The following is a 27,100-nucleotide window of genomic DNA, read 5'->3' as shown; positions in this document are numbered from 1 at the left end:
CACCTCTCTGGGCGGGTGGGCAGCTCCTCTCCGGATAGAACCCTTCCCAGGGCACGGCAACAGAGACCTGGTCTAAACACCTGACCTCCCCTGGCACCTGCTAGAGGCCTGGCCACCCGCAGGGCTCAGGAGTTTGTGAAGGACAGGGAGAGGATGAGGGGAAAGGTGAGTGTGGACGTTACTTCCCCAGAGCAGCTTTCCCTGACTCCGGGTCAGGTGCGAGTCGGGTCGGCCGATACCGCCTTGCCATCGCTCCTCGCTCTTTGGCTTCTTTTTTTTTTGACGGAGTTTCGCCCTTGTTACCCAGGCTGGAGTGCAATGGCGCGATCTCAGCTCACCGCAACCTCTGCGTCCTGGGTTCAGACAATTTTCCTGCCTCAGCCTCCCGAGTAGCTGGGATTACAGGCACGCGCCACCATGCCCAGCTAATGTTTTGTATTTTTAGTAGAGACGGGGTTTCGCCATGTTGACCAGGATGGTCTCGATCTCTCGACCTCGTGATCCACCCGCCTCGGCCTCCCAAAGTGCTGGGATGACAGGCTGAGCCCCCGCGCCCGGCTTCTTTGGCTTCTTAAGCAACAGTTTTAATGACCTGCGTGTGTGCCACTTGATGGATGCCCGCCTTTCCTGCCGGATCCGCAGCCCCAGCACTTACGACAGGGCCTGGCGTCCAGCTGACCCTCAGAAATACGTGTGGAGCTGAAAAGACAGACTCGTAGCTGCCTGGCATTGAGGACAGGCGCGGGCTGACTACAAACGGGCACGAGGAACGTCTTCACGCGCTCAGAACTGGACTGTGGCGGTGGCTGTGCGACTGTCCGCACTGGCTAGACATCCTCGAACGGCACGCTCACAGTCAACGTCATGATATATGAATTACACTTCAGTAAAGCTGCCAAAAAGCGAGAATCGCCCGGGCGCCGTGGCTCGCGCCCGTCGTGCAAGCGCTCTGGGAGCCTGCGGCGGGCAGATCGCTTGAGCTCTGGGGTTCGAGACCAGCCTGAGCAACACGGCTGGGCGTGGTAGTTACTGGCGTCCGGGAGGTCGAGGCTAGAGAGCGAGACCCGGTCTCCAAAAAAAACCCCAAATCTGTGGACTGAGAAAATCCCACAGCCTCCCTCCGCGGGCTTTTACCTCTGCGAGAAGCGCTGCATCCCCGGCATCCTAGAAGACGAAGCAGCACCTGGCAGGTGCGGAACGAACGTCTTACCTGAACCGCTGGTCGTGAATCCAGGACCGCGGGAGGCGGCGTCCCCGAGACCCCGGGCAGCTTCCGGGTCCGCCTGGCGGGACAGAGAGACGAGCCCGGCGATTGGCCAGTGGAACGCCCAGGGGCGGGGCGGCCAGTGAGCGCGAAGGCATCCCCGGGCAACGTTGGGGGCGGGGCTTCCGGGGGGCGTGGCCGCGCAGGGGCGGGCTGCGAGCGGGGCCCCGGCGCGTGCGCACTGCCGCTCCCGCGGTCGCTGCCGAGCGAGGAAGGGGAGCGATGGCGGGGCCCGCGTGGATCTCCAAGGTGAGCGCTGGCGGGCCGGCGTGTGGCAGGCAGGCTGGCCGCAGGGGCTGGCAGGAGAGCCGGCCGCGTGCCTGGGGCGGGCGGGCGCGCGTGCCAGACGGGGAGGCGGTGGCGGTCTGCGGGGACGGCGTGGGGGCCGGTCCTGGCCTCCGAGCCCCGCGCGCCGTGGCCGGCTCGCGGCGGACGGGCCGCTCCGGGCCGGGTCGGCAGCGCAGAGGCGGGGACGGCGTCAAGGTCGAGGCGGGGGGCGCCGGCCCTGCTCCTGCCGAGACCCGGCTGCCGTCATTCCTGTTCGCCCCGGCCAGAGCCCAGGCTTCGCGCCGAGCCCGGGCGGGTCACGGGAGCCTCTGGCCTGGCTCCGCCGTCTGGGCCGCTTCCCCGGCTGCGGCCTCGCCCCCGGCTGATGCCCTCAGCACCGCCCAGGCCTCTTCCCCGCTGTCGACGCGGCCCTCGGCGGAGGAACCGCGAGGACCACGGGCACTGGCGCTGAGCTTGGGAGATTTCCCAGCTGCGAGAATCCCGGGACCCCTTTCTCGAGCAGATTGTTTCCCCTTGGCGCTCTTCCCAGTCTGACCTCTGGTGCTCTCGTAGCTATTTCCAGTCAAAGGACAGAGGGCATCTTACGCCTTGGAATGACCGCCTGAATCTTCAGAGAGGGAGAGCAGCAGAGCCTTCCTTTCACCCTTCCTTGGTGGGAGTCCTGCGATCGGGAATGCTTTTAGCTCTCCTGGGCAGCTGAGATGCCCTAGCCGGAATGGGTTTTCAGACCATCTGTGCAATTCCTGGGCTTCTCAGTGGAACTCACCCTGTGCCCGAAGAAGAACTTGCTCAAGGTCACGCAGGAGGTTGGGGTCAGAGCTGGGAGAAGAACCCAGGTGTCTTGGTTGCCATTTCCCAAGGTCATACAGCAAATGACGGGTACAGGCCATCAGGCCTCAGGTTTCCTGTTGCTGTGAATGGCTGGGCCCCTAGAAATCTACCATAAGCAGTTTAACGTTTTTCTATGAGTTTGATACAACTTTTCTCCCTTTTTTTTTTTTTTTCGGTTTAAAGAGAGGTCCAGAGATGCACTGTTATTTAATGAAAAGGTCTCTGTACTGGAATTCAGAAGTCTCAGATTTAAATCCTAGCCATGCTACTGATTGGCTATGTGACCCTAAGCAAATTATTAAACATCTCTAAGCCTTAACATGCCCCTCTGTGAATATCTATGCTTACAGAGTTTATTAAATATAATAATGTATGTGAAAGCACCTAATAAGTGCAGAAGGAACACAAAAATCTGAAGCTTTCTTAACTGTCAATATATTTAGTCATCCAACAGTTTTTTTGTTTTGTTTTTAAACGAGTCTCACTCTGTCACCCAGGCTGGAGTGCAGTGGCGCCATCTTGGCCCACTGCAACCTCCATCTCCCTAGTTCAAGCGATTCTCCTGCCTCAGCCTCCTGAGTAGCTAGGACTATAGGCGCACGCCGCCACGCCCTGCTAATTTTTTTTTTTTTTTTGGTTTCACTTTGTTGCCCAGGCTGGTTGCGAACTCCTGAGCTCAGGCAATCGCCCGCCTTGGCCTCCCAAAGTGCTGGGATTATAGGCATGAGCCACCGCCCGGCCCAGACAGTGGTTTGTATGAGCATCATTAACTGTTTTTTTTTGTTTGTTTGTTCAATAACTAGATTTTGCTTTGTCACTCTCTTCAGACCCAGATTTGCTTGTGATGATAACTCTTATGTCACATACGCTCCTAAAAGTAAAGCAACTTCTGTGTCACTGTGAAAACTGAACTCAGTCCTTTAATCTCTGAACTTATATTTAACACCCAGTTCATCTTTGGTAGGCACATTCACTTTCACAATGAGGCAATAAACCAACACTTGATAATGAATGTGCTTGCCGAGCGCAGTGGCTCACGCCTGTAATCCCAGCACTTTGGGAGGCCGAGGTGGGCTGATCATGAGGTCAGGACTTCGAGACCAGCCTGACCAACATGGTGAAACCCTGTGTCTACTAAAAATGCAAAAAAAAAAACACAAAACCCAAAAAAACACTGGGCCGGGCGCAGTGGCTCACACCTGTAATCCCAGCACTTTGGGAGGCCGAGGCGGGTGGATCACGAGGTCAAGAGATCGAGACCATCCTGGTCAACATGGTGAGACCCCGTCTCTACTAAAAATACAAAACATTAGCTGGGCATGGTGGTGCGTGCCTGTAGTCCCAGCTACTCAGGAGGCTGAGGCAGGAGAATTGCCGGAACCCAGGAGACGGAGGTTGCGGTGAGCCGAGATCACGCCATTGCACTCCAGCCTGGGTAACAAGAGTGAAACTCCATCTCAAAAAAAAAAAATTAGCTAGGTGTGGTGGCATGTGCCTGTAATCCCAGTTACTCAGGAGGCTGAGGCAGGGGAATTGCTTGAACCAGGGAGGTGAAGGTTGGTGAGCCAAGATCACGCCACTGCACTTCAGCCTGGGTGATGGAGCGAGATTCTGTCTCAAAAAAAAAAAAAAAAAAAGAGAGATAACAAATGTGCTGGTACATTCGTTTTGCCTTTAGTGTGATCTACGCGAAAAACCCCTCATAGTAGGTATTCAGAAAGTGTTGGGTTGTGGAGTCAGAAGATGAAGTTCTCTGACATGGACTCTCTGTGTGACCTTTGGCAGAGTCATTTGACTTCTGTGCCAGCTTCTCCCTTTAGAGACTGGAGCAGAAAGTGGCTCAGAGGCTGACCCCAGGATGGTGGAGGTGCTGAGCTGGATGCCAGTTCCAATCAGGACAGTTCCTCTGTTGAGTTTCCATTTAAGATTGTTTGTGGCCAGGTGCGGTGGCTCATGCCTGTAATCTTTCTACTTTGGGAGGCCATGGTGGGCAGATCACTTGAGATCAGAAGTCCAAGATCAGCCTGACCAACATGGTGAAATCCCATCTCTACTGAAAATACGAAAGTTAGCTGGGTTTGGTGGCGCATGCCTATAATCCCAGCTACTCAGGAGGCTGAGGCAGGAGAATCCCTTGAACCCGGAAGGTGGAGGCTGCAGTGAGTAGAGATCATGCCCCTGCCTGGGTAACCACAAGACTCTCCTCTCAGAACCCCAGTGTACAACACAACACTATTTACGTGTTTTTAAGTTGGGAGTCTGAAGGTAGAAAAGGAATGAGGAGCTATGGGTTAGGATGGCCCAGGACCTGAAGTCCAAAGCTCAGGGCTTTGGTCTAGGCTTCATGAACGGGGCTTAGTTTCCTCATCTGAAAAGTGCCACTAATGCCTAGCTCTTTTGCCTCGGCCTCCTGAGTAGCTAGGATTACAGGTATGAGCCACCACTCCCAGCTAATTTTTTTTTCATATTTTTAGTAAAGATGGGGTTTCACCATGTTGGCCAGGTTGATCTCAATCTCCTGACCTCATGATCCTCCCACCTCGGCCTCCTAAAGTGTTGAGATTACAGGCATGAGCCACTGTGCCCGGCCTCTCTTCAGATTTTATAGAAATAAAAAGATGTGAGATATATATATATTCTATAAAGTAGAATTCCTGCCGCCTCAGCCTTCCATGTAGCTGGGACTACTGTTGCGTGCTACCATACCTGGATAACATTTAAAATTGTTTTGTAGAAGTAGGATCTCACTCTGTTGTCCAGCTTGATTGGTCAGGTCTTCTGTCACAAAGACGTAAGCTAGTTTAGTGTGAATGTCTCTTCCCTCTTTTTTGGACTGCGAGAGGAGAAAGGACTCATGTCAGTATTATTATTTTTTTATGAGACGGAGTTTCACTTTTGTTGCACGATCTCAGTTCATGGCAACCTCCGCCTCCCAGGTTCAAGCATTTCCCCTGCCTCAGCCTCCTGAGTAGCTGAGATGACAGGCATGTGCCACCACGCCTGGCTAATTTTGTATTTTTAGTAGAGATGGTGTTTCTCCATGTTAGTCGGGCTGGTCTTGAACTCCCGACCTCAGGTGATCCGCCTGCCTCTGCCTCCCAAAGTGCTGGGATTACAGGCTTGAGCCATGGCACCTGGCCTCATGTCAATTTTATGCTCTGCTTATCCCAAAGTAGCCTTTAAATGGTGCTTTGGCAAAAAAAAAAAAAATTTTTTTTTTTTGAGATGGAGTTTTGCTCTTGTTGCCAAGGCTGGAGTGCAGTGATGCAATCTCGGCTGACTGCAACCTCCACCTTCCAGGAGATTCTCCTGCCTTAGCCTCCCGAGTTGCTAGGATTACAGGCATATGCCACCATGCCTGGCTAATTTTGTATTTTTAGTAGAGACAGGGTTTCTACATGTTGATCAGTCTGGTCTCAACTCGAACCTAAGGTGATCCACCCACCTCAGCCTCTCGAAGTGCTGGGATTATAGGTGTGAGCCACCGTGCCTGGTCGGAAAATTTTATTTTACTTAAAAGTTCTGGGTCGTTGTGTTGACTTAGGTACAGCACAATTTTATTCTAAGATCATGCAAGAGAGATAACATACGTGGGAAAGACTGGTCGTTAAAGAAAATCATTGCAAGTATTAAGGCTATTTGCTGGGTTGGAAACTCTACAGATAGAGATGTGATTGAGCTGGATTCAGGTGTTTTTTTTTGTTGTTCGTTTTTGTTTTTTTTTTTTTTAATTATTGAATGCCTTCTATGAGCCAGGCACTGTTCTAGACACTAGATGCAACAGTGAACAAAACACAAATTCTTACACTCCTGGGTTTACCTTGCTTTCCCTAGAATATGCAGGTAGGATGGGTTTACATTTTAAAATCAGTCATTTTGGTTGGGCCATTTTCTCTCTTCTTTTTTTTTTTTTCAGTCTGTTACCCAGGCTGGAGTGCAGTGGCATAATCATAGCTCACAGAAGCCTCGAACCCCTGGGCTCAAGCAGTCCTGCCATCTCAGCGTCCCATGTAGCTAAGACTATTGGTGTGTGCCACCATATCTGGCTACTTTTGTAGAGACAGGATCTCACTTTGTTGCCCAGGCTGGTTGGTTGGGTCTTCTGTCACAAGGACATGAGTTTGTTTTGTGTGAATGTCTTTCCCCTCTTTTTTGTTCAGAGAGAGCAGTAAGGATACATGCCAATTTTCTTGTCACAAAGTAGCCATTGAATGGCCTCCCTTTCAGCAGCCCACTTGCTGGTGGATGAATCATGCCCTGGGATTAACAGTTTGGCCAATAGTTTTCCCGCAGAGTATTATTTTTGATTTGGCCCTGTCTTATTTTCAGTCCAGAGTCATGACCAGAAGATTAGAGAATAAAATTCATTCATACCTTTCTTGGCTGTTGGTTGTTAGATGCCAATAAATATTTCAGCAAAGGTTCAGACCCCAGAAAAGCATTCAAGACAGAATATAACAAATGTATCTTTGCTCATGTATCTAGCAGGAGAAAAAGTTACCATTAAAAAAATTAAATACATTTTAATACCTTTGGTCTATGTACCCAGATTCTTTTTTTTTTTTGAGACGGAGTTTCGCTCTTGTTACCCAGGCTGGAGTGCAATGGCGCGGTCTCGGCTCACCGCAACCTCCGCCTCCTGGGCTCAGGCAATTCTCCTGCCTCAGCCTCCTGAGTAGCTGGGATTACAGGCACGTGCCACCATGCCCAGCTAATTTTTTGTATTTTTAGTAGAGACGGGGTTTCACCATGTTGACCAGGATGGTCTCGATCTCTCGACCTCGTGATCCACCCGCCTCGGCCTCCCACAGTGCTGGGGTTACAGGCGTGAGCCCCCGCGCCCGGCCCCCCAGATTGTTTTTCTATATTGTTTAAAATAATGTAGTATGACTTTGTACCAGTTCTCAAGGACTAAATTATTAAAGTTTATAGTCAGCCTTTAAAATTTGTATTTCTGGTATATGATAATGTTAACTGGGAAAAAAAAAAAAAAACAACCACATGCCAGGGCTGATATCTCGGTGTGGTGGGATTACGGGGTGACGTTTATTTTATTTTATTTTTTATATCCTTTTCTAGTCCCAGCAAATTACCAGTAATGACCACATTGCCTATATTATCAGAAGAAACAAATAATTTACTTAAAGTCTTTATTCTGTGTGGCATGGGCATCAGATGGTATTAATAAACTTTCTTAGATTTTACTATAAAGTGTAATTTCTTAATATTCACAGGGGAATAATAGATATAGTGTATAATTGAAAGAGCACTGGACCAGGAGTCAGAAGACCTGTCTGTGGGTTTCCATTTTGCCTTTTTTTTTTTTTTCAGACAGAATCTCGCTCTGTTGCCCAGGCTGGAGTGCGTGATCTCCGCTCACTGCCATCCACCTCCCAGACTCAAGCGATTCTCATGCCTCAGCCTCTTGAGTAGCTAAGACTACAGGCATCCGCCACCACACCCAGCTAATTTTCGCATTTTTTAGTAGAAGTGGGGTTTTACCATGTTGGCCAGGCTGGTCTCGAACTCCTTACCTCAGGTGATCCACCCACCTCAGCCTTCCAAAGTGCTAGGATTACAGGTGTGGGCCACTGCACCCAGCCAATTACTTACTGTATCATCTTAGGCAAATCCTTATTCTTTGGGACCAGTGCCTCCACTTATGAACTAAGCAAGTTGGCAGGTGTCATGGTGCACATCTGTAATCCCACCTACTCAGGAGGCTGAGGCAAGAGGGTCACTTGAGTCCAGGAGTTGGAGGCTGCAGTGAGTTATAATTGTGCCTTTGAATAGTCACTGCACTCCATCATGGGCAACCTAGGGAGACCCCATCTCAAAAAGCCTAAACCAACAAGAAGAAATGAATGAGTTGTGCTTGGGATTTCATGAGGAACATCCTGGCTCTAAAATTAATGATAATTTTTTAAAAGCATATGTTACCCCTAAATTGACCTGATCTGATGGTCAAGAATGTTGGCCCAAAATGATCCAGATCATCTGAGAAAAATCCAAATGTTTGAGCTGAAAAAGTAGTTTTATTCTACTGTCCACATCTTTTATTTGACAACTTATATTGGTTAAATTGACTGTGAAAATATATAGTACTTAAGTTCTCAATCTAAAGTAAAAATTTGAATATTTAGGCTTTCAAATCTGAGACAGCTTGCCACAGCGAGCCAAGACATGAGATTTGTATTCCAGGGAAGCTAGTGAATGTGCCACGTTGCAGCATAAGCAACCATCAGGACTTCCTCGCTGTTGTTTACTGTACGTGGTTTACTTCTGTGCATGATATGTCTCTGTTGATATTAATATAGGTCTCTCGGCTGCTGGGGGCATTCCACAACCCAAAACAGGTGACCAGAGGTTTTGCTGGTGGTGTGAGTATAATTATGTCTTTTATTTTTTCCTTTTAGAAGTTTCTCAAGAAAGATGCTCTAATATATTTATTATATAGCATTTTATCTCCATTCATTTAAAATTAGGGAAAATTGGCCATATTTATAATGTATGTTGAAATTATTGGCTGACATGCACAAATCTACTAGGTCACTCGCACATTTGAAGGAATTATCTTCCAGCTGGCTATGTAAGTTTGTCACATTAATATCTTGAAGGAGCCTTGTTAAAAATAGATAGTAAGTACCCTTGAGCCTGTTATTTTATTTCACAATCTCATTTTGGTGAGACCGTCTTTTTCAAAACTAGTACAAGTTGAGAGAAAATTGTTGAGAAGCTTCAAAACCTGCTTTGCATTTTTATTTTATGAGCTTCCCTAAGACCAGTAGACTGCCAGTTAGGAACACCTCAAACATCTGTAAGCCTGTAGGCTTATGCTTTCCTCATATAGTTTTTGTAGACTATCACAGTAGTAGATCATCTATTGTTCATTAAATCGGCTGCTTTTAGAGTTCCCGGCATTAGCGTTCTGTGCTTTAAAAGCTGACCACATTTTTGGAACATTCTAAGACTGTGAGTCAGTGACTTCCTATTTCTGTTTTTATGCCCTCTCCCTTTTTACAGAATCTGATTTGAATTTCACAATTCCTATACTCCCATATAACATCTATGCCATGAAAGATTTGTAAGACTGTAGTACATTTTTTCCTCTACTTACTTTCTGTACCGTGAAGAAAAGTAGACTTTCCGGTGACTTGATGACATTTATGACTACATGTTGGGAGAACAGGAAGAAGTAGCCAAAGAGTTTTTTGGTTCCGCTTATGCCAAAAATGCGGGCTGGGACTTGCACTTCAAGCTCAAGGATAGCCATGCTAGCATTTCAAACACATTCTGTGCTAGCATTTCAAACACGTTCTGGAAGCTAATGAGATGATCACTGCTCTCTGCTATTATTTAATTTTCAGGCTATTTATTTGGGAAAAAAAAAATTCACCTGATGGAGGTTATTTTTGAAGAAATGAGAGGATATATTAATTTTTTAAAAAAATTTCTTCAACCCAGGAAGACTGGTATGAGCCTTAGCCCTGGCTAAGACCGAGGAGGGAGACTGAGGAGGGAGACTTGCTTGAGGCCAGGAGTTCGAGGCTGCAGTGAGCTGTGATGACACTTGTGAGTAGCCACTGCACTCCTGCCTGGCAAAATAGCGAGCCCTCATCTCTAAAAAATAGAAACAGAAAATTTTTAAAATGAAAAAAAAAAAAAAAAAAAAAATTTCTTCCGTTGTACAGAAAAAAAATCAGAAATAATTAGTCCACTTTTCTGGGGAGACCTGATTGTGAAGCAAAGGACCAACAAAACTTAAGTTAGTGATTTTTAAAAAATGCAATTCCAGCAACTGGAATTGAAAAAAAGCCAAGCCCCTAGGGGAAGAGTAAAGTCCCGAGATAATAAAATGTATGGTTCCCAAATGGAAAAAGAGGTGCCGATCTTCTCCCCTTACGTATGTTTATTTCTGTGTTTGAAATGCTGGCTTCATCTTGCCTGAAGCCTTAGAATAAATCATTGCTATTACATTATAAAAACACTGATTTGTTGTTCAAAGTGTAACTCAGGCTTTGCAGGTATGATCACATATACTCTTTGGTTGCAGATCAACTTTGCAAGCTTATATAGATTGATTACTCTTAGATTTAAGCAGCCAGTTTTTGTGTGTGTGTATGTGGACACATTTACTTTTATTGTAACAAAGAAACTTGTACACTTTTAATGCTTAAAACTGAGCGTCATCTTTCCTTTCCAGTGAAACAAAAAGAAAAATTTTTAAAAAGCAGGAACAAAATTGCAATAGAGTGTCAATTCCAGATAAAATCCTACAGGTTCTGCTGATTCTCCCAGTGAGTGGCAGGGCTCAAGTCGTCATTAGGATATAATATATTTTAAAAGTGTCATCTTAAACTGCAAGAATGTCTGTCAAATATCACAAACATGCCAAAGGAGAAGCCATGTTGTCAGAATGCCCACTTAACCCACCCAAACATCTTAGACCCACCCTTAGCTGACCTTCTATAATCCCATTTTTAAAAGTTTCTTTTTTTTCTTTTTTTAAACAAGAGAAAGTAGACAGATGCATGTTGGTAAATGCTGTCCATATTCACAGAGACACAGTGTACTCTCTGAGCCCAATATAGAGAGGAAGGAGGAAAAAGGCTAGAATTCAGTGCACTACTGCACAGGGGCCTAGCACCCTCCAGCTTCCAGCAGAGCGAAGGGAAGTGGTTTTTCTTTTTGCCCACAGAGCTTGGTGCTATTGATTCCATACAGTTTTGTTCAGACAGGAAGGGATAAAAATGAATTTTGAACAGAAGGGGCTAGAGACTCTCTTCCCATTGTATTCAAGCAGGCAGTTTTATAGACGAACTAAGAAAAAAATGGAAGCTCTCTCTTGATGGAAAGTCGGATTTCCCCTGAGTACCTGAATAGACCTCAGTAGTATTTTGGCAGTATGTCTGAAAGTGTTTTGCAAGACTGAAGAAGCTGCATGAGAAGCTTTCCAGGATCACAATGGAAAGGAAAGGAAAACACGTGGCTTCATGAGAAACATTAAATTTTAGTGAGAGAACATTGTTAATTTTTTTTTTCCTTTGGTTTTAAAGGTTTGAATTAATTGGTCTCTTTGCAGCTTTTCTGAAAAGAAATATCAATTAGGAAATCTATTTGGTAATTTAATTTGTTTTTGTTTTACGTAAAGACTATCATTTGGGTTTTTTTAAAACCTGTGAGCTCAGGTAAAGAGTAGGGTTGCAGAGTCTCTCGTCTGTTGATTCCTGCCTCCCCTCTGATGATCCTGGGGGAGGTATGTCTGTTTTCTTAACAGCGTTTGAATCTTTCTGAGACCTCTCATGAAGTAGGTTTCTCTGTCAAAATTTTCTTTTTTAAGCCTTCAAAAATAAAAATTCTTAATGGTCTTCTTTGGTGATTTTTTTATGTTCAGGTTCAGACAGTAACTTTAATTCCAGGAGATGGTATTGGCCCAGAAATTTCAGCTGCAGTTATGAAGATTTTTGATGCTGCCAAAGTAAGTGGGCTTAAAAAATCCATTTGATGATGATTCACTGAAAAGTTTTCTTAGCCAGTCGGATTCTGTGAACTTTTAGGGTACATTTTACATATTTCTATGAAATTGAGTAAGGTCTGTTGTTAATCTCCACAGATTGTCAGTTTAACTGTGTGTGTCTCAGTGTTTGCTACTGCCATTATTTCTTTCTTTGTTCTTTTGTTGTTGTGGTGGTTGTTTTAAATTTAGAGTCGAGGTCTCGCTCTGTTCCCCGAGCTGATCTTGAACTCCGGGTCCCACGCCATCCTCCCATCTTTACCTCCCAAGTGCTGAGCCACCGTACCTGGCTGGCTGCTCCTGTTGTTGACAGTTTAAACTCCTGCATGGGCATCAGTTATATGTAAAGTAATCAAAGTAGTGCTACAGTGTTTGTGGATCTGTAAGGCCTGCCAAATCACCTACTGTTTTGCAAAAAAAAAGGTTGAATTAGTATTTCAAAAATCTGTATAGGCACTTTTGAAATAATCTCTTTAAAATAAAATTTTTGATGTGTTCTCATCAAGAATGGAGTGTTATTACTTCTAACAGCCCAGCCTTCAATACAGATAGATAATTTAAAAATTCTGTAGGCAGACTCAGAAAAAAAAAAAAAATCTCTCTCTCTCTATATATATATAGATATAGATATCTTTAAAAAATTTATTTAAAAATTTTATTTAAAAATATGTTTTTAACATATATGTGTGTGTGTGTATATATATATATATATACACACACACACATATATGTTTTTTTAGATGGAGTTTCGCTCTTGTTGTCCAAGCTAGAGTGCAGTGGTGTGATCTTGGCTTACTGCAACCTCCACCTCCTGAGTTCAAGTGATTCTCCTGTCTCAGCCTCCTGAGTAGCTGGGATTACAGGCGCATGCCACCATGCCCAGCTAGTTTTTGTATTTTTAGTAGAGACAGGGTTTCATCATATTGGTCAGGCTGGTCTTGAACTCCTGACCTCAGGTGATCTGCCCACCTTGACCTCCCAGAGTGGTGGGATTACAGGTGTGAGCCACTGAGCCTGTGTGTGTGTGTGTGTGTGTGTGTGTAAACAATATTATATATTGTAATAAAAAAAGTATATATAAAACAATATTACATATATAAAAACAGCTTTATTGAGATATAATTCATTCTTTCTTTATTTTATTTTTTGAGATGTTTTGCTCTCGTTGCACAGGCTGGAGTGCAGTGGCATGATCTTGGCTCACTTTAACCTCCGTCTCCCAGTTCAAGCTATTCTCCTGTCTCAGCCTCCTGAGTAGCTGGGATTACAGGCGTGTGCCACCACGCCCCAGCTAATTTTTGTATTTTTAGTAGAGGTGGGGCTTCACCATGTTGGCCAGGCTGGTCTCCTGATGTCAGGTGATCCTCCTGCCTTGGCCTCCCAAAGCGCAGGGATTATAGGCATGAGCCACCACTCCTGGCCTGATTAATGCTTCTAAATGTACCTTTCAATCCAGTGGTTTTTATATTTATTTATTTATTTATTTTTCTCTGAGATGGAGTTTTGCTCTTGTTGCCCAGGCTAGAGTGCAGTGGTACGATCTCGGCTCACTGCAACCTCTGCCTCCCCAGTTCAAGCAGTTCTGCTTCAGCCTCCCGAGTAGCTGGGATGACAGGCATGCGCCACCACACTCGGCTAATTTTGTATTTTTAGTAGAGATGGAGTTTCTCCATGTTGGTCAGTCTGGTCTCAAACTCCCGACCTCAGGTGATCCCCCTGCCTCGGCCTCCCAAAGTGCTGGGATTATAGGTGTGAGCCACTGTGCCTGGCCAATCCAGTGGTTTTTAGTACATTCGCAGAGTTATGCAGCCATCACTACAATCTAGTTTCGGACCATTTTCCTCACCCAAAAAGAAACCCCAAACCCTATGCAGTCACTCCCCATTTTGTCTCCCTCCCTACCCACTTCTCTTTTTCATTCCCAGCCCTAGGCAAGTAACCACTCATCTACTTCCTGTATCTATAGGTTTACCTATTTGGGGCATTTCATATAAATAGAATCTTATAATATTTGGTCTTTTATGATTGGCTCCTCTCACTTAGCCTGATACTTTCAAGTTTCATCCATGCATCAGTACTATATGATGTTTCTATGATTCCTCTGTTCCTTATGATATTCTAATTATAGCCACTGTTAAGAGCCCTTGTGAAAAGAACTAAGTGGGCAGGTGTTGGCTGGGAGTGGTGACTGGGCACGGGTAATGTGGAGAATCCCTCTGGGCCCACTAGAGAATGACATCTCTACTTGCATGCCAGGAACTTTCTGGACCATTACTGTTTTTAGCAGTTACATCCAAAGTTGAAAAAGGGCTGGGCGCGGTAGCTCACGCTTGTAATCCCAGCACTTTGGGAAGCCGAGGTGGGTGGATCACTTGAGGTCAGTAGTTGAATACCAGCCTGGCTAACATGGTGAGACCCCGTCTCTACTAAAAAAAAAAAAAAAAAAAATGTATATATACATACATATATATACATATATATACAAAAAAAATTAGCTGGGTGTGGTGGCACACCCCAGATACTCGAGAGGCTGAGGCAAGAGAATTGCTTGAACCTGTGGGTAGAGGTTGCAGTGAGTCCAGATCGTGCCACTGCACTACAGCCTGGGCAACGCAGCGGGACTCCATCTCAGAAACAAAGCTGAAAACGCTCAGTCAGCACTGCTGAATTGCGTGAACGTCAGTCTCCTCTCAGTCTCTCCAGCTCACTGTGCTTTGTGACATGCCATCCAGGCACCTGTTCAGTGGGAGGAGCGGAACGTCACTGCCATTCAAGGACCTGGAGGAAAGTGGATGATCCCTCCAGAGGCTAAAGAGTCCATGGATAAGAACAAGATGGGCTTGAAAGGTAGCACTGAAGTGGAGATGGGGATTTTTACAGATTTCTGCTACAGGTGTTACATAGTTTATACTTTATACTTTTAAGCTAATTAAGGCCTAACTAACTGTGAAAGTAAAGCCATTCTTTTATGAAGTAACTATCATAGTAAGATGCTTTATTTATTTGGGACATTTTTCCCCCCCCATAAAAACATTAAAGTATTACTGGACGATACCAAATGACAGTATCTCTATTTATCTTCAACTATATGTATCTTTTGCTTAATTATTTATTTAAATTTTTTTTTGTGACAGAGTCTTGCTCTGTCGCCCGGGCTGGAGTGCAGTGGTATGATCACAGCTCACTTCAGCCTTCACCTCCTGAGCTCAAGCAATCCTCCTACCTCAGCCTCCCAAGTAGCTGGGAGTGCTACTGGGGTATGCCACCATGCCCAGCTAATTTTTTTAAAAGATTTTTGCAGAGATGGGATCTTACTATGTTTCTCAGGCTGATCTGAATTCCTAAGCTCAAGCAATCCTTCTGCATCTGCCTCCCTAAGTGTTGGGATTACAGGCCTGAGCCACTGTGCCTGGCCTACATTTTTGTCACTATTTTAATTAATACATGTTTAAGGCCATGATTCAAAAATACTAGCGTGACAGATTTAAATTCAGCATAGGCTTTATTTTTATATTTTTTGTGAGTCTCACTGTATAGCCCAGGCTGGAGTGCAGTGGCGTGATCTTGGCTCACTGCAACCTCCGTTTCCTGGGTTCAAGCGATTTTCCTGCCTCAGCCTCCCAAGTAGCTGGGATTTTAGGCACGTGCCACAATGCCCAGCTAATTTTTGTATTTTTAGTAGAGACACGGTTTTGCCATGTTGGCCAGGCTGGTCTCAAATTCCTTACCTCAAGTGATCACCTGCCTTGGCTTCCCAAAGTGCTGGGATTACAGGGCCTGAGCCACCGTGCCCGGCAAGCATAGGCTTTAAAACTACAGATAGAACCAGTTGTTGAATCTCATCTCTGCTACTTACTGGCTAGAAGGCTTGGGCAAATTTTTTATTCTTAGTTTCTTTTTTCTTTCTTTTTTTTTTTTTTTTTTTTTTTTTTAATAAAGATGGGGTTTCACCGTGATGGCCAGGCTGAACTCCTAACCTCAGGTGATCCACCCACCTCAGCCTCCCAGAGTGCTAGGATTACAGGTGTGAGCCACCGTGCCCAGCCTTTCTTCATTTTTAAATGACAGTAACAAAGTTGCTATTGTACAGGGTGATGGGAAGGATTAGATCACGTCACGCACATGAGCAGTGCTTAAGAAGAAGTGCAGTTAATGTCCCAGAGAGCTCCCGTGAGGGTCTTCCTCCTTCATTTGAATCTCAGGTAGAGGGTGAATTAGAGACAGAACACATTTCACAAGGTAGCCCAGGTGGGTTAGTAGGTCACACGTGAGACCAGAGTATCTTCTCTTGTCATCTGGGTTTTCTTCTGTATGACAGGCCCTTTGAAGACCCCAATAGCAGCCGGTCACCCATCTATGAATTTACTGCTGCGCAAAACGTTTGACCTTTATGCAAATGTCCGACCATGTGTCTCTATCGAAGGCTATAAAACCCCTTACACCGATGTAAATATTGTGACCATTCGAGAGAACACAGAAGGAGAATACAGTGGAATTGAGCATGTGGTATGTTCACTCCAGATTCCTTTTTATTCCTGTTTGGACTGCTTTCTGTGCATCTGGGACCCCAGAGACAGATCTGCTTTTTCTCTGTGAGGAGTTGGTATTTGTCTTGGTGCTGGGTGTCTGGTCGACAGTACTCAGACAGATGCCAGGAGGAATAAGGTGTGGTGGTTCAGGTCACAAGCTTGGGAGTATGCCCTCTGAATTTTGAATCCCCCACTTCATAGGTCTGCTCTTCCTCAGGTGACTGTCTGCATCTCAGTTTTCTTCATCTGTGCAGTGGGGCTCATAATACCTCATAGGGCTGGGGTTAACACGAGCCCCACTGACATAGCATGTGATTAGTCATGCTAGCTGACATCATGCAGGCATGCCACAAACGTTACTGTCTGCACCCCACACGCGCTGTCTCCCACCACGTTACTGTCACACTCTTTCCAGCAAGGCAGGACTTCCTCTCTTGCAGATTGTTGATGGAGTCGTGCAGAGTATCAAGCTCATCACCGAGGGAGCAAGTAAGCGCATTGCTGAGTTTGCGTTTGAGTACGCCCGAAACAACCACCGGAGCAACGTCACGGCGGTGCACAAAGCCAACATCATGTGAGCTCCTTGCGGGGGCTTTGCTGTGGGGAGAGCAGTGACAGGCCTTCCCTTTCTTCTCTTCAGCTTGCTCTTTGATTCCTAATATCTTTGAAAAGGATCCTTGTAGCAATGTGAAGGTCCGGCATCTTTCTTCTGCTGGAGACTCCTTTTTTTTTTTTGGAGACAGAGTCTTGCTCTGTCATGAGGCGCTAGGCTGGAGTGCAATTGCGTGTTATCGGCTCACTGCAACCTCCGCCTCCCAGGTTCAAGCAATTCTCCTGCCTCAGCCTCCCGAGTAGCTGAGATTACAGGTGCACACCACCACGCCCAGCTAATTTTTGTATTTTTTAGTAGGGATGGGGTTTCACCATGTTGTCCAGGATGGTCCAGATCTCTTGACCTCGTGATCCGCCCGCCTTGGCCTCCCAAAGAGCTGGGATTACAGGCGCGAGCCACTGTGCCCAGCCTCTTCTTTTTATTTTTTTTGAGATGGAGTCTCGTTCTGTTGCCCAGGCTGGAGCACAGTGGCGCGATCTTGGCTCACTACAACCTCTGCCTCCTGGGTTCACGTGATTCTCCTGCCTCAGCTTCCTGAGTAGCTGGGACTACAGGCACATACCACCATGCTCAGCTAATTTTTGTATTTTTGGTAGAGACAGGGTTTCATCATGTTGGCCAGGCTGGTCTTGAACTTCTGACCTTAGGTGATCTGCCCGCCTTGGTCTCCCAAAGTGCTAGAATTACAGGCTTGAGCTGGTGCGCCCGTCCCGGAGTCTCCTGTTTCCTGTGCGAATGATAGGAGCAAATGAGGAAGGATGGGGATTCAGGTCTGGAAGCTCAAGGAGGGACTGAGGGTTAGCAGAAAAGGAGGCTGGAGCCTCTGGGTCCCCAGATGCTGTGGACATCTGGCCACATAGCCGAGGCTACATAGCATATATTTTACAAGTCGAATAGTAGGAGGGTCTCTGAAATGGCCACAAACTCAGAGGCTTAAAGTAGTGCTAACGATATCTGCTGTGTTACTCTGGCAATTTAAATTTTCATCCAGAGGCTGTTAGAGTCCTTCTCTGAATGCATTAACAGTTTTCCTAACCTAAGAAAAGCATTGAACATGCAAAATAGTAAAACCATTTAAGTTATTATGTTAACAGTTTAAAGCGATTTTAATAATATTAATGGATATTTCTTCATTCTTGTTAGGTAACGCTATAAAAATACAGTCTTCATAATGTTATGATCAAGCTATTTTACATCTTTACCCTTTTGTACTTCCAGAAGGATCCTAAAACATTTGCAGCTTATATTTTATTTAACTACCTAAGAAATGATGTTATTGTGATGGAAATCAGGTAGCTTGGCTTCTGGAACTCAAATTTCTCAAACTTACCTTACTTCTTTGATTTGATTCTTTTCTTTCTGTAAGACTTTTTTTTTCAGCAGTTTTTATTTGATTAAATACAGGCGGATGTCAGATGGGCTTTTTCTCCAAAAATGCAGGGAAGTTGCAGAAAACTGTAAAGATATCAAATTTAATGAGATGTACCTGGATACAGTATGTTTGAATGTAAGTATATATTCACACTTACCTGCTACTTTTTATGGTGAATAGTGTGTATGTGTGTGGGGGTGGGGGGCGGTGGTTGCAGATTTTGTGACTAAATGCACAAATGTATTTCTTGTAGATGGTACAAGATCCTTCCCAATTTGATGTTCTCGTTATGCCAAATTTGTATGGAGACATCCTTAGGTGAGTCTGGCCACAATCTTTTTATTTTAGCCTATGATTTACTTATAGACATCCTAAAATAATTATGGCTTAACATTTTCAATCAAGTATTATAAAATAGGGTATTTGTTATAGCGTATGAGTTGAATTCTAGCAATTCAGGTTGTGGGATGAATGATTACATGTTGGATGGGTTGTTCCTTCGTATTTTTTGCCAAATCATCACTGGGTTCCTTCTCCCAATCATTACCTGACTTTTCCCAGTTTCCAAATGTTTGACTGGTTGATTGATTTCAAGGTTTTGTTATGTATAGCTAGGTAGGTGGGTGGCCATTTTTACTATTTTTTGGTAACTTTTGACATAATTTCAGACTTGCAGAAAAGTTGTGAGAATGGTACAAAGAATTCCCTTGTATTCAGCGCCCAGATTCCAGATTCCCCAGGTGCCAGTGCTTTATCAAATTTACTTTATTACTCCTTCCCATCTTCCTTCCCTTTCTCCTTCCTCCCTTCCTCTTCCTCCTCTCCTCCTTTGTCTGTGTTGGAAATAAAATCTCAAGAGATGCAAAGGAAACAAGCACTCAAACAAGGGATTTCTCAGCAAGGCAAATGTACTTCTGCAGAAGGGTGCTGCTCGCAGGTCTGGTCGCCACGAAAGCACACAGAACAAAGGAGAGTAGGGTTTTTATTCCTAATGCGGCTTCTGCCTCTGTCTTTCCCCCATCGGCTGGGGTTGGACTGCACAATCTAAACTAGTCCTGATTGGCTAAACATTTAAACTTTCCTACATAAGGTAAACGTGTGATGTAGGAGAAAGGGAGGGGAGGAAGGGGTTGCCTACGAGGGACTAGAAAGCTAGCCTGTTCCCACACAAGGGAAGGAATGTGGACTGTGCTGTGGCATGCCGAGGCATATTCAGATGGGTTGGGGTGCAGCAAAGGTTGGGGAGGGGTTCTTGGAATTGAGGAATAAAGAATGGGGCAACTGGGTACTCTGTTTGAAGAGGAACCTAACTGTATCTAACATCTGTACCTCTCTCTGTCTCTCTGTCACAATCACACACACAGAGACATAAGATGTTGGCCAAATGGTGATTTTCTAAGCCCATGATTTTTTCTATATTTATGACTTGGCACTCTACTAGAAGAATGCTTTTCTTGTTTATCTGTCAATATGGACATGGTTTTCTTTTTTCCTGTTCTTTTCTTTTCTTTGAGATGGAGTCTTGCTCTGTCTTCCAGGCTGGAGTACAGGGCACTCCAGTGTGTGCAGAGTGCAGTGGCTCACTGCAGCCGCCACCTCCTGGGTTCAAGTGATTCTCCTGCCTCAGCCTCTTGAGTAGTTGGGATTATTACAGGTGTTCACCACCACACCTGGCTAATCTTTCTATTTTTAGTAGAGACGGGTTTTTGCCATGTTGGCCAGGCTGGTCTCCAACTTCTGACTTCAAGTGATCTGCCCAGGTTGGCCTCCCGAAGTGCTGGGATTATAGGCGTGAGCCACTGTGCCCAGCCATGGACATGGTTTTCTGTTTTATTCAGCGACACATCCATCATTATAATCATGTATATTGATGCCTACATTGTCCCAGGTTGGCTGGCAGGGGTCCGTCTGTTCACCATGTCTCCTGTATCCTTTTGACATGGTCCTTCATTCTTTGAGCCTTGCCTTGCTTTCTGGCACACTAGGATGCTCTAGGCTCATCTGTATTTTATTAACCTTGGCCCTGGAAACAGCCATTTATTCAAAGAACGCTAGTTCCTTTGAGTGGAGAATGATAATTAAAAGCTAAAATCTGGCTGCTAGGTGAGATGTTGTAGTTTTCAAAATATCCTCTGAAATACTTTTCTTCTCCTAGTGACCTGTGTGCAGGATTGATTGGAGGTCTTGGTGTGACACCAAGTGGCAACATCGGAGCCAACGGGGTTGCAATTTTTGAGTCGGTAAGGACCCTGACACCTGAAGCAGAGCTCAGGTCAGAACAGTGTGTGAACTCAGGAGGAATTATCTGTATAAGGATGCTTTAACTCCACTTTTTCAGATTGTCAAAACAAAATGATGCTTTTTTTTTTCTTGAGATGGAGTCTTGCTGTGTCACCCAGACTGGAGTGCAGTGGCGTGATGTTGGCTCACTGCAAACTCTGCCTCCCAAGTTCAAGTGATTCTCCTGTCTCAGCTTCTCAAGTAGCTGAATTATAGGCATGTGCTACCACATCTGGCTAATTTTTGTATTTTTAGTAGAGATGGGTTTTCACCATGTTGGCCAGGCTGTTCTCAAACTCCTGATCTCAGGTGATCCATCCTCCTTGGCCTCCCAGAGTGCTGACATTACAGGTATGAACCACTGCGCCCAGCCTGTTTTTTTGTTTGTTTGTTTGTTGTTTTTTTAAACACACACACACACGCACACACACGCTTGCTTTATCTCGTGTGTGTGTGTGTGTATGTGTGTGTATGTGTGTGTGTATGTATGTGTCTGTGTGTGTCTGTGTATGTGTGTGTGCGTGTGTGTGTGTGTATGTGTGTGTGTCTGTGTGTGTGTATGTGTGTGTACGTATGTGTGTGTGTCTGTGTTTATGTGTGTGTATGTGTGTGCGTGTGTGTGTATGTGTGTGTGTGCGTGTATGTGTGTGTGTGCGTGTGTGTGTGTATGTGTGTATGTGTGTGTGTGTGTGCGTGTGTGTGTGTGTGTGTATATATATATATGTATGTGCTTGGTTTATCCATTTCCCTCCGATATTTATTATGTATCCTTTCTTCCTTAAAATATTTTACCAAAAATTGACTGAAAAAGATTGTTAGTCCATATTTTTGTACTTAAAAAAATTGCTTTAGCTTTTTGTTTCTCCAAGGCTTTATTTCTTTTCTTTTCTTTTTTTTTTTTTTCCCTTGAGTTGAGGCCTTGTTCTGTCACCCAGGCTGGAGTACACTGGTATGATCATAGTTCACTGCTGGCTTGAGCTGCTGGGCTTATGCAGTCCTCCTGCCTCAGCCTCCCAAGTAGCTGGCACTGTAGTCATGCGTCACTAGGCCTAGCTAATTTTTAATTTTTTGGTAGAGATGGAGTCTCACTATGTTGCCCAGGCTGGTCCTGAACTTCTGGCTTCAAGTGATCCTCCTGCCTTGGCCTGTCAAAGTGTTGAGATTATAGGTGTGAGCTACCACACCCAATCCAGAGTTTATTTCTTCAGTCCGTGTCAGATGAATTGCCCACAGTAGCTTTCAGTGCATATTTTCTATTGCTGAGGAAAGATAGTTAAGCCTCCAGCCGCCCCGGAAGAGGCCTGTTAGCTCTCGTCTCTCCCCTGATGATGCCGCCTTTCCCAACGTGTAGGTTCATGGGACAGCTCCAGACATCGCCGGCAAGGACATGGCGAACCCCACAGCCCTCCTGCTCAGTGCCGTGATGATGCTGCGCCACATGGGACTTTTTGACCACGCCGCGAGAATTGAGGCCGCATGTTTTGCTACGATTAAGGATGGAAAGGTAACAGGAATCTCGACATACTTGTGCTGGGTAAAAAGCATTGCTTCCGTGTGTTTTATCTGAGTGAAAAGGACAGAGACAGACAATAGTTGTCAAGCAGGCCCAAGCATTTGATGTTGAACAAGAATTCGTCACATGGTTCCCAGAGCAAACGGGGTATGTATGCACTTGTGTGCCTTTTCTGAGGTGAGGAGATACTTCATCCCAAAAAGGTTAAGAAGCACTGATACAGCGATGTGAGTGTACAGGGGAAAGGGACGTGGTTTGGGAGCCAGCCTCAGGTACAGGCCCAGTTACCCTATTGTTAGCTGTGACCTCGGCCAAGTTCATTGATTTTTTTTTTCTTGAGACAGAGTCTTGTTCTGTCACCCAGGGTAGAGTGCAGTGTTGCAATCTCGGCTCACTGCAACATCTACTTCCCGAGTTCAAGAGATAATCCTGCCTCAGCCTCCTAGTAGCTGGGATTACAGGCGTGTGCCACCATATATGGCTAATTTTTATATTTTTAGTAGAGATGGGGTTTCATCATGTTGGCCAAGCTGGGTTTGAATTAACTCCTGACCTCAAGTGATTCTCTCGCCCCAGCCTTCCAAAGTGCTGGGATTATAGGCATGAGCCACTGCGCCCAGCCAAGTTCATTGATTTTTATAGACAACATTTTCCTCTTCACAACAAACGTCTATTGAATGTCCATTATAAGATGTGAAGAATAAAATGATGAATAGGGTAAGATGCTGAGCCTCAAGGAGCTGGGAATCTAGTGGCAGACACAGATGTAGATATGCCTCTAATACAGTAGTCTTATATGTTACACTATGTGCATCCGTAATACAAAAGCAATACAGAAGTTTTATAAAGGTAATAACAACTAATATTAATCGAATACTTTTGCAGCTTTTAAATTCTTTATATATCATCTCAGCAAAGCTTTTCTATAACTCTGTGAAGTAGATACTGTAATTCCATCTTATAGATGAGGAAGCTGAGGTAGAGAGAGATTACGTCATTTATCCGAGGCTTGACAGCTCCTAAATGACCAAGTTGGTATTAACACCCAGTCTGGCCCTTACCCAGCAGGCTTCACTGCCTTCATAAGCAATTGTGGCCATGGAAGGAGTGTGGTGGGTTCCTCCGAGTGAGAAGAGGGCATGCATCGGAAGACTCATCCCTAATTTGAGGTCCTTTTTAACAGAAATTGTGAAAAATATGCATAACATAAAATTTGCCGTTTTAGCCATTTTTAGGTATATAGTGCAGTAATGTTAAGTACAGTCACATTGTCATGTAAGCATCGCCATCAGTCATCTTCAGAACCGTTTCATTTTCTCAAAGAGACGCTGCACCCATTAAACCAGGCGTCCCCAAACTACGGCCTGCGGGCCGCATGCGGCCCCCTGAGGCCATTTATCCGGCCCCCCGCCGCACTTCAGGAAGGGGCACCTCTTTGATTGGTGGTCGGTGAGAGGAGCACAGTATGTGGCGGCCCTCCAACGGTCTGAGGGACAGTGAACTGGCCCCTGTGTAAAAAGTTTGGGGACGCCTGCATTAAACAGTAGCTTTCCCTTCCCCCTCCTTCCATCCTCTGGCACCCACCATTCTGCTTCCTGTCTCTATGAATATGACTACTCTAGGTACCTCATGTAAGTGGAATCATACAGTGTTTGTCCTTTGAGTCTGGCTTGTTTCACTTAGCATAGTGTCTTCAAAGTTGGTCCCTTCTGTTAAAAAAAAAAAAAAAAGTCTGTAACTTCAAATTATATCATATGGCCAAAATACAAGAAATTCTGCCTTGTTTTTAACAGCCCGAGGTCAGATGATTTTCTTATTCTGAAATTGTATTTGGGAAGTTATAATCTACAGCCCAGGAGAGAGGTGCCTGAATCACACAGTGAGCCTTTTTATTTGTATAGGATGGAAAGATAAAGAGAATTAAATATATTGGGGTCTGCGTGCAGGAAAGAAAGGATAAGCTGCTAGAACAGATCAGTGGTATGGGAGGCTTTCTTTCCTCAAGAGGGAGGTTTAAGAGTTAATGACTTAGGCAGGTGTGGTGGTGCATGCCTGCAGTTGGAGCTGTAGGCTGAGGCAGGAGGATCACTTGAACCTCAGAGTTCAAGACCAGCCCTGGACCACATCGTGAGATCCCGTCTCTATTTAAAAAACAAAAAAGAGAGAGAGTTAATGATTTAAATATTTCCTTCGAGTTTGTTTCCCAGCCTCCAAAACCAGATCAGACACAAAAATCAGCTGGATATGGTGGCGCGCGCCTGTAATCCCAGCTACTCGGGAGGCTGAGGCAGGAGAATTGCTTGAACCCAGGAGGCGGAGGTTGTGGTGAGCTGAGATCATGCCATTTGCACTCCAGCCTGGGCAACAGAGTGAAGCTCCATCTCAGAAACAATAAAAATAAACACAAAATAGGTCAGAATATGTCTCAGGTCTTTTAACCTTTACAGATTTCCCAAGGATTTTATGAAACTTCTTGTTTAGATTTGCTTTTATGTAAACATCCATGACTAACCAACCTATATCAGGGTCTATTGTGTGAAAAAAGGGAAAATTTTGGGTGAAGCCCCTGCCTCCCTTTGCATTAAGAGTGCCTTGTTCTTCGCGGAGTGCTGTTGCGTACACTGTGAGGTTGGGTCCTGAGCCTCCTTAGCCGGGTAGGTGGTGGTGGAGTGGTTCCTCGCTTTGAAATGAGGAACTAAATCAAAGAGCAGCCAAGTCACTTGCCTACGTGGCATCTCCCCGAGGGCTTTAGAATCTCCTTGCTTTACATCATTCTCAGCAAACTGACGCAAGAGCAGAAAATCAAACACCGCATGTTCTCACTCATAGGCGGGTGCTGAACAGTGAGAACACATGGACACAGGGAGGGGAGCGTCACACACTGGGGTCCGTTGGGGGGAAATAGGGGAGGGGCAGTGCGGGGTGGGGAGTTGGGGAGAGATGGCATGGGGAGAAATGACAGATATAGGTGAGGGGGAGGAAGGCAGCAAATCACACTGTCACGTGTGTCCCTATGCGACAATCTTGCATGTTCTTCACATGTACCCCCAAACCTGAAATGCAGTTAAAAAAAAATTAAAAAAAAAATCTCCTTGTTTAATTTAGTTTGCAGATACATTTTTTATTTTTGCTTTTTCCTTTTCTCAGAGCTTGACAAAAGATTTAGGAGGCAATGCGAAATGCTCAGACTTCACAGAGGAAATCTGTCGCCGAGTAAAAGATTTAGATTAATGCTTCTACAACTGGTATTTGCATCAGTCACTCCAAATGGACACCACGTAAACCTCTGTTTAGAATACCTACGTATGTATGCATTGGTTTGCTTGTTTCTTGACAGTACATTTTTAGATCTGGCCTTTTCTTAACAAAATATGTGCAAAAGATGCCGGTGGATGTCCCTAGGTCTGTTTTCAAAGAACTTTTTCCAAGTGCTTGTTTTATTTATTAAGTGTCTACCTGGTAAACTTTTTGGTTTTTTTTGTAAACTCTTAAGTGAACAGTATAATTTGCTATTCTAAACCCTTTTACACTTAAGTTAAAATAGTTTCTCTTCAGCTGTAAATATCAAGATACAGAATTAAGAGAATATGTCTAACTTTTTAAGAAAAACCGTATTTTCTTTGGTTTTTGAAAAACGTAATGGAAATAAAACAAGATATTGACATAATAGCACAAAATGACACTCTTATAAAACTAAATGGGCACAAGAGAAATTTCCTGGGAAAGTTCACATCAAAAAGAGTGAATGTGGTTATTTCTAAATGATATGGAAAATAGAGACAGATTTGCCCTTTACAGAAATTACCGAGTGTGAATAAAAACTTCAGATCCAAGAAATATATAACGAGAGATATAATTTTGGTTAAGACAAAGGTAATATATTGGATACAAAGATACAGATGTATTGTGTGTTCAGTTATTTTGTCTTGAGATTTAATATTTTTTGCAAGAGCTTCTGATGAAGCAGAGAGCTGGTACTTCCTTTTATTGGATACATTTTCAGCATTATGAGTTGTCGCAGCCTCTGAGCCCCTGATCTCGAGCCAGAAGGGCTGACTGTCATGCGTCTCTGTCTGGGAATGGACCACAGTGCAGCTGGTAGCACTGGGGCAATACTGCCAAAAGGCTTGATCCCATGTATTTTGACTGCAGTTGAGGAACTTGGGATGCTGTTTTGCATTTCAGAAAGTACCCCTTCTCATCTCCCAGAGCACCAGTTACTGCCCTCTGCCTTAGCAGTACCAGTATAAGAAGACAGTGCAGAGACTGCAGGCGACTCAGCCTGAGTTGATTGACAAAATTGTGCCATGCTAGGGCTTGGGCTTGAGCTGGGGCCCAGCTTTTGACCCTCAGGCATCTCCTGTCCCTTCCTACCCTCCTCTCCCTTCCCCTCCGCCGCTGCGTGATTTTCTTAATCCTCAGACACTCACTGTTTTCATGAACAGTTACCCTGTGGCCCCACAACCAAAGACGACTCATGCCCTCCCTGCCCCTTGTGTAACATTGCAAACCTGTGGCTTTGCAGAATGTACCCAGGTCACAAGGGTTTTTTTTTTTTTTTTTTTTTTTAAAGCAACGATATCCCTGTCTGGGTCATTTTTTAAGCTTGTAACCCGACTTATAATCTTAAATGTGTTTTCCTTTGTTTAAGCTGCTGCTTCCTTGGTTTCACTGGATTGTGCTAGTTATCAGTGGCTGTTGGGTTCAAAGTAATAAAAATTCCAAAACCGATTGGGATGTTTGCTTTCTCCACCTGTTTCCCGTTCAGATGCCTTCGGTCATGTTGGCTCAGCTTGCTACTGAGAATGGCTGCTTCCCGTATTCAGAGTGGAAGCGGGGTGGCCTGGTGGTGACAGGCTACTGTAGAGTTGGCTGCTTTTACGAGAATGCCCCACT

The 27,100-nt window shown here is 44.9% G+C and overlaps 1 protein-coding gene across 2 annotated transcripts; it reads left to right on the top strand.

Annotated features, from left to right (window-relative positions):
- Positions 1-1,407: 1,407 nt before the first annotated feature.
- On the top strand, positions 1,408-26,935 carry IDH3A (isocitrate dehydrogenase (NAD(+)) 3 catalytic subunit alpha). Of its 2 annotated transcripts, XM_039468694.2 has the most exons (11): positions 1,408-1,513; positions 8,701-8,763; positions 11,778-11,861; positions 14,630-14,744; positions 16,216-16,403; positions 16,867-17,000; positions 18,444-18,546; positions 18,665-18,729; positions 20,567-20,651; positions 22,043-22,195; positions 25,352-26,935. In XM_039468694.2, exons 1-11 carry the CDS (start codon positions 1,487-1,489, stop codon positions 25,433-25,435), a joined length of 1,101 nt encoding a protein of 366 aa, XP_039324628.1. In that variant the 5' UTR covers positions 1,408-1,486; the 3' UTR covers positions 25,436-26,935. The 2 variants fall into 2 exon arrangements, with proteins under 2 accessions (XP_039324628.1, XP_074248692.1); XM_074392591.1 differs by lacking the exons at positions 1,408-1,513; positions 8,701-8,763 and adding an exon at positions 8,808-9,955.
- The last annotated feature ends 165 nt before the right edge of the window (positions 26,936-27,100 follow it).

Source organism: Saimiri boliviensis, chromosome 2 (genome assembly GCF_048565385.1).
Source record: "Saimiri boliviensis isolate mSaiBol1 chromosome 2, mSaiBol1.pri, whole genome shotgun sequence".
In the NCBI taxonomy this organism is placed as follows: Eukaryota; Metazoa; Chordata; class Mammalia; order Primates; family Cebidae; genus Saimiri; species Saimiri boliviensis.
Note: the sequence above shows the minus strand (reverse complement) of the source record. Positions and strands in the feature narration are given on the sequence as shown.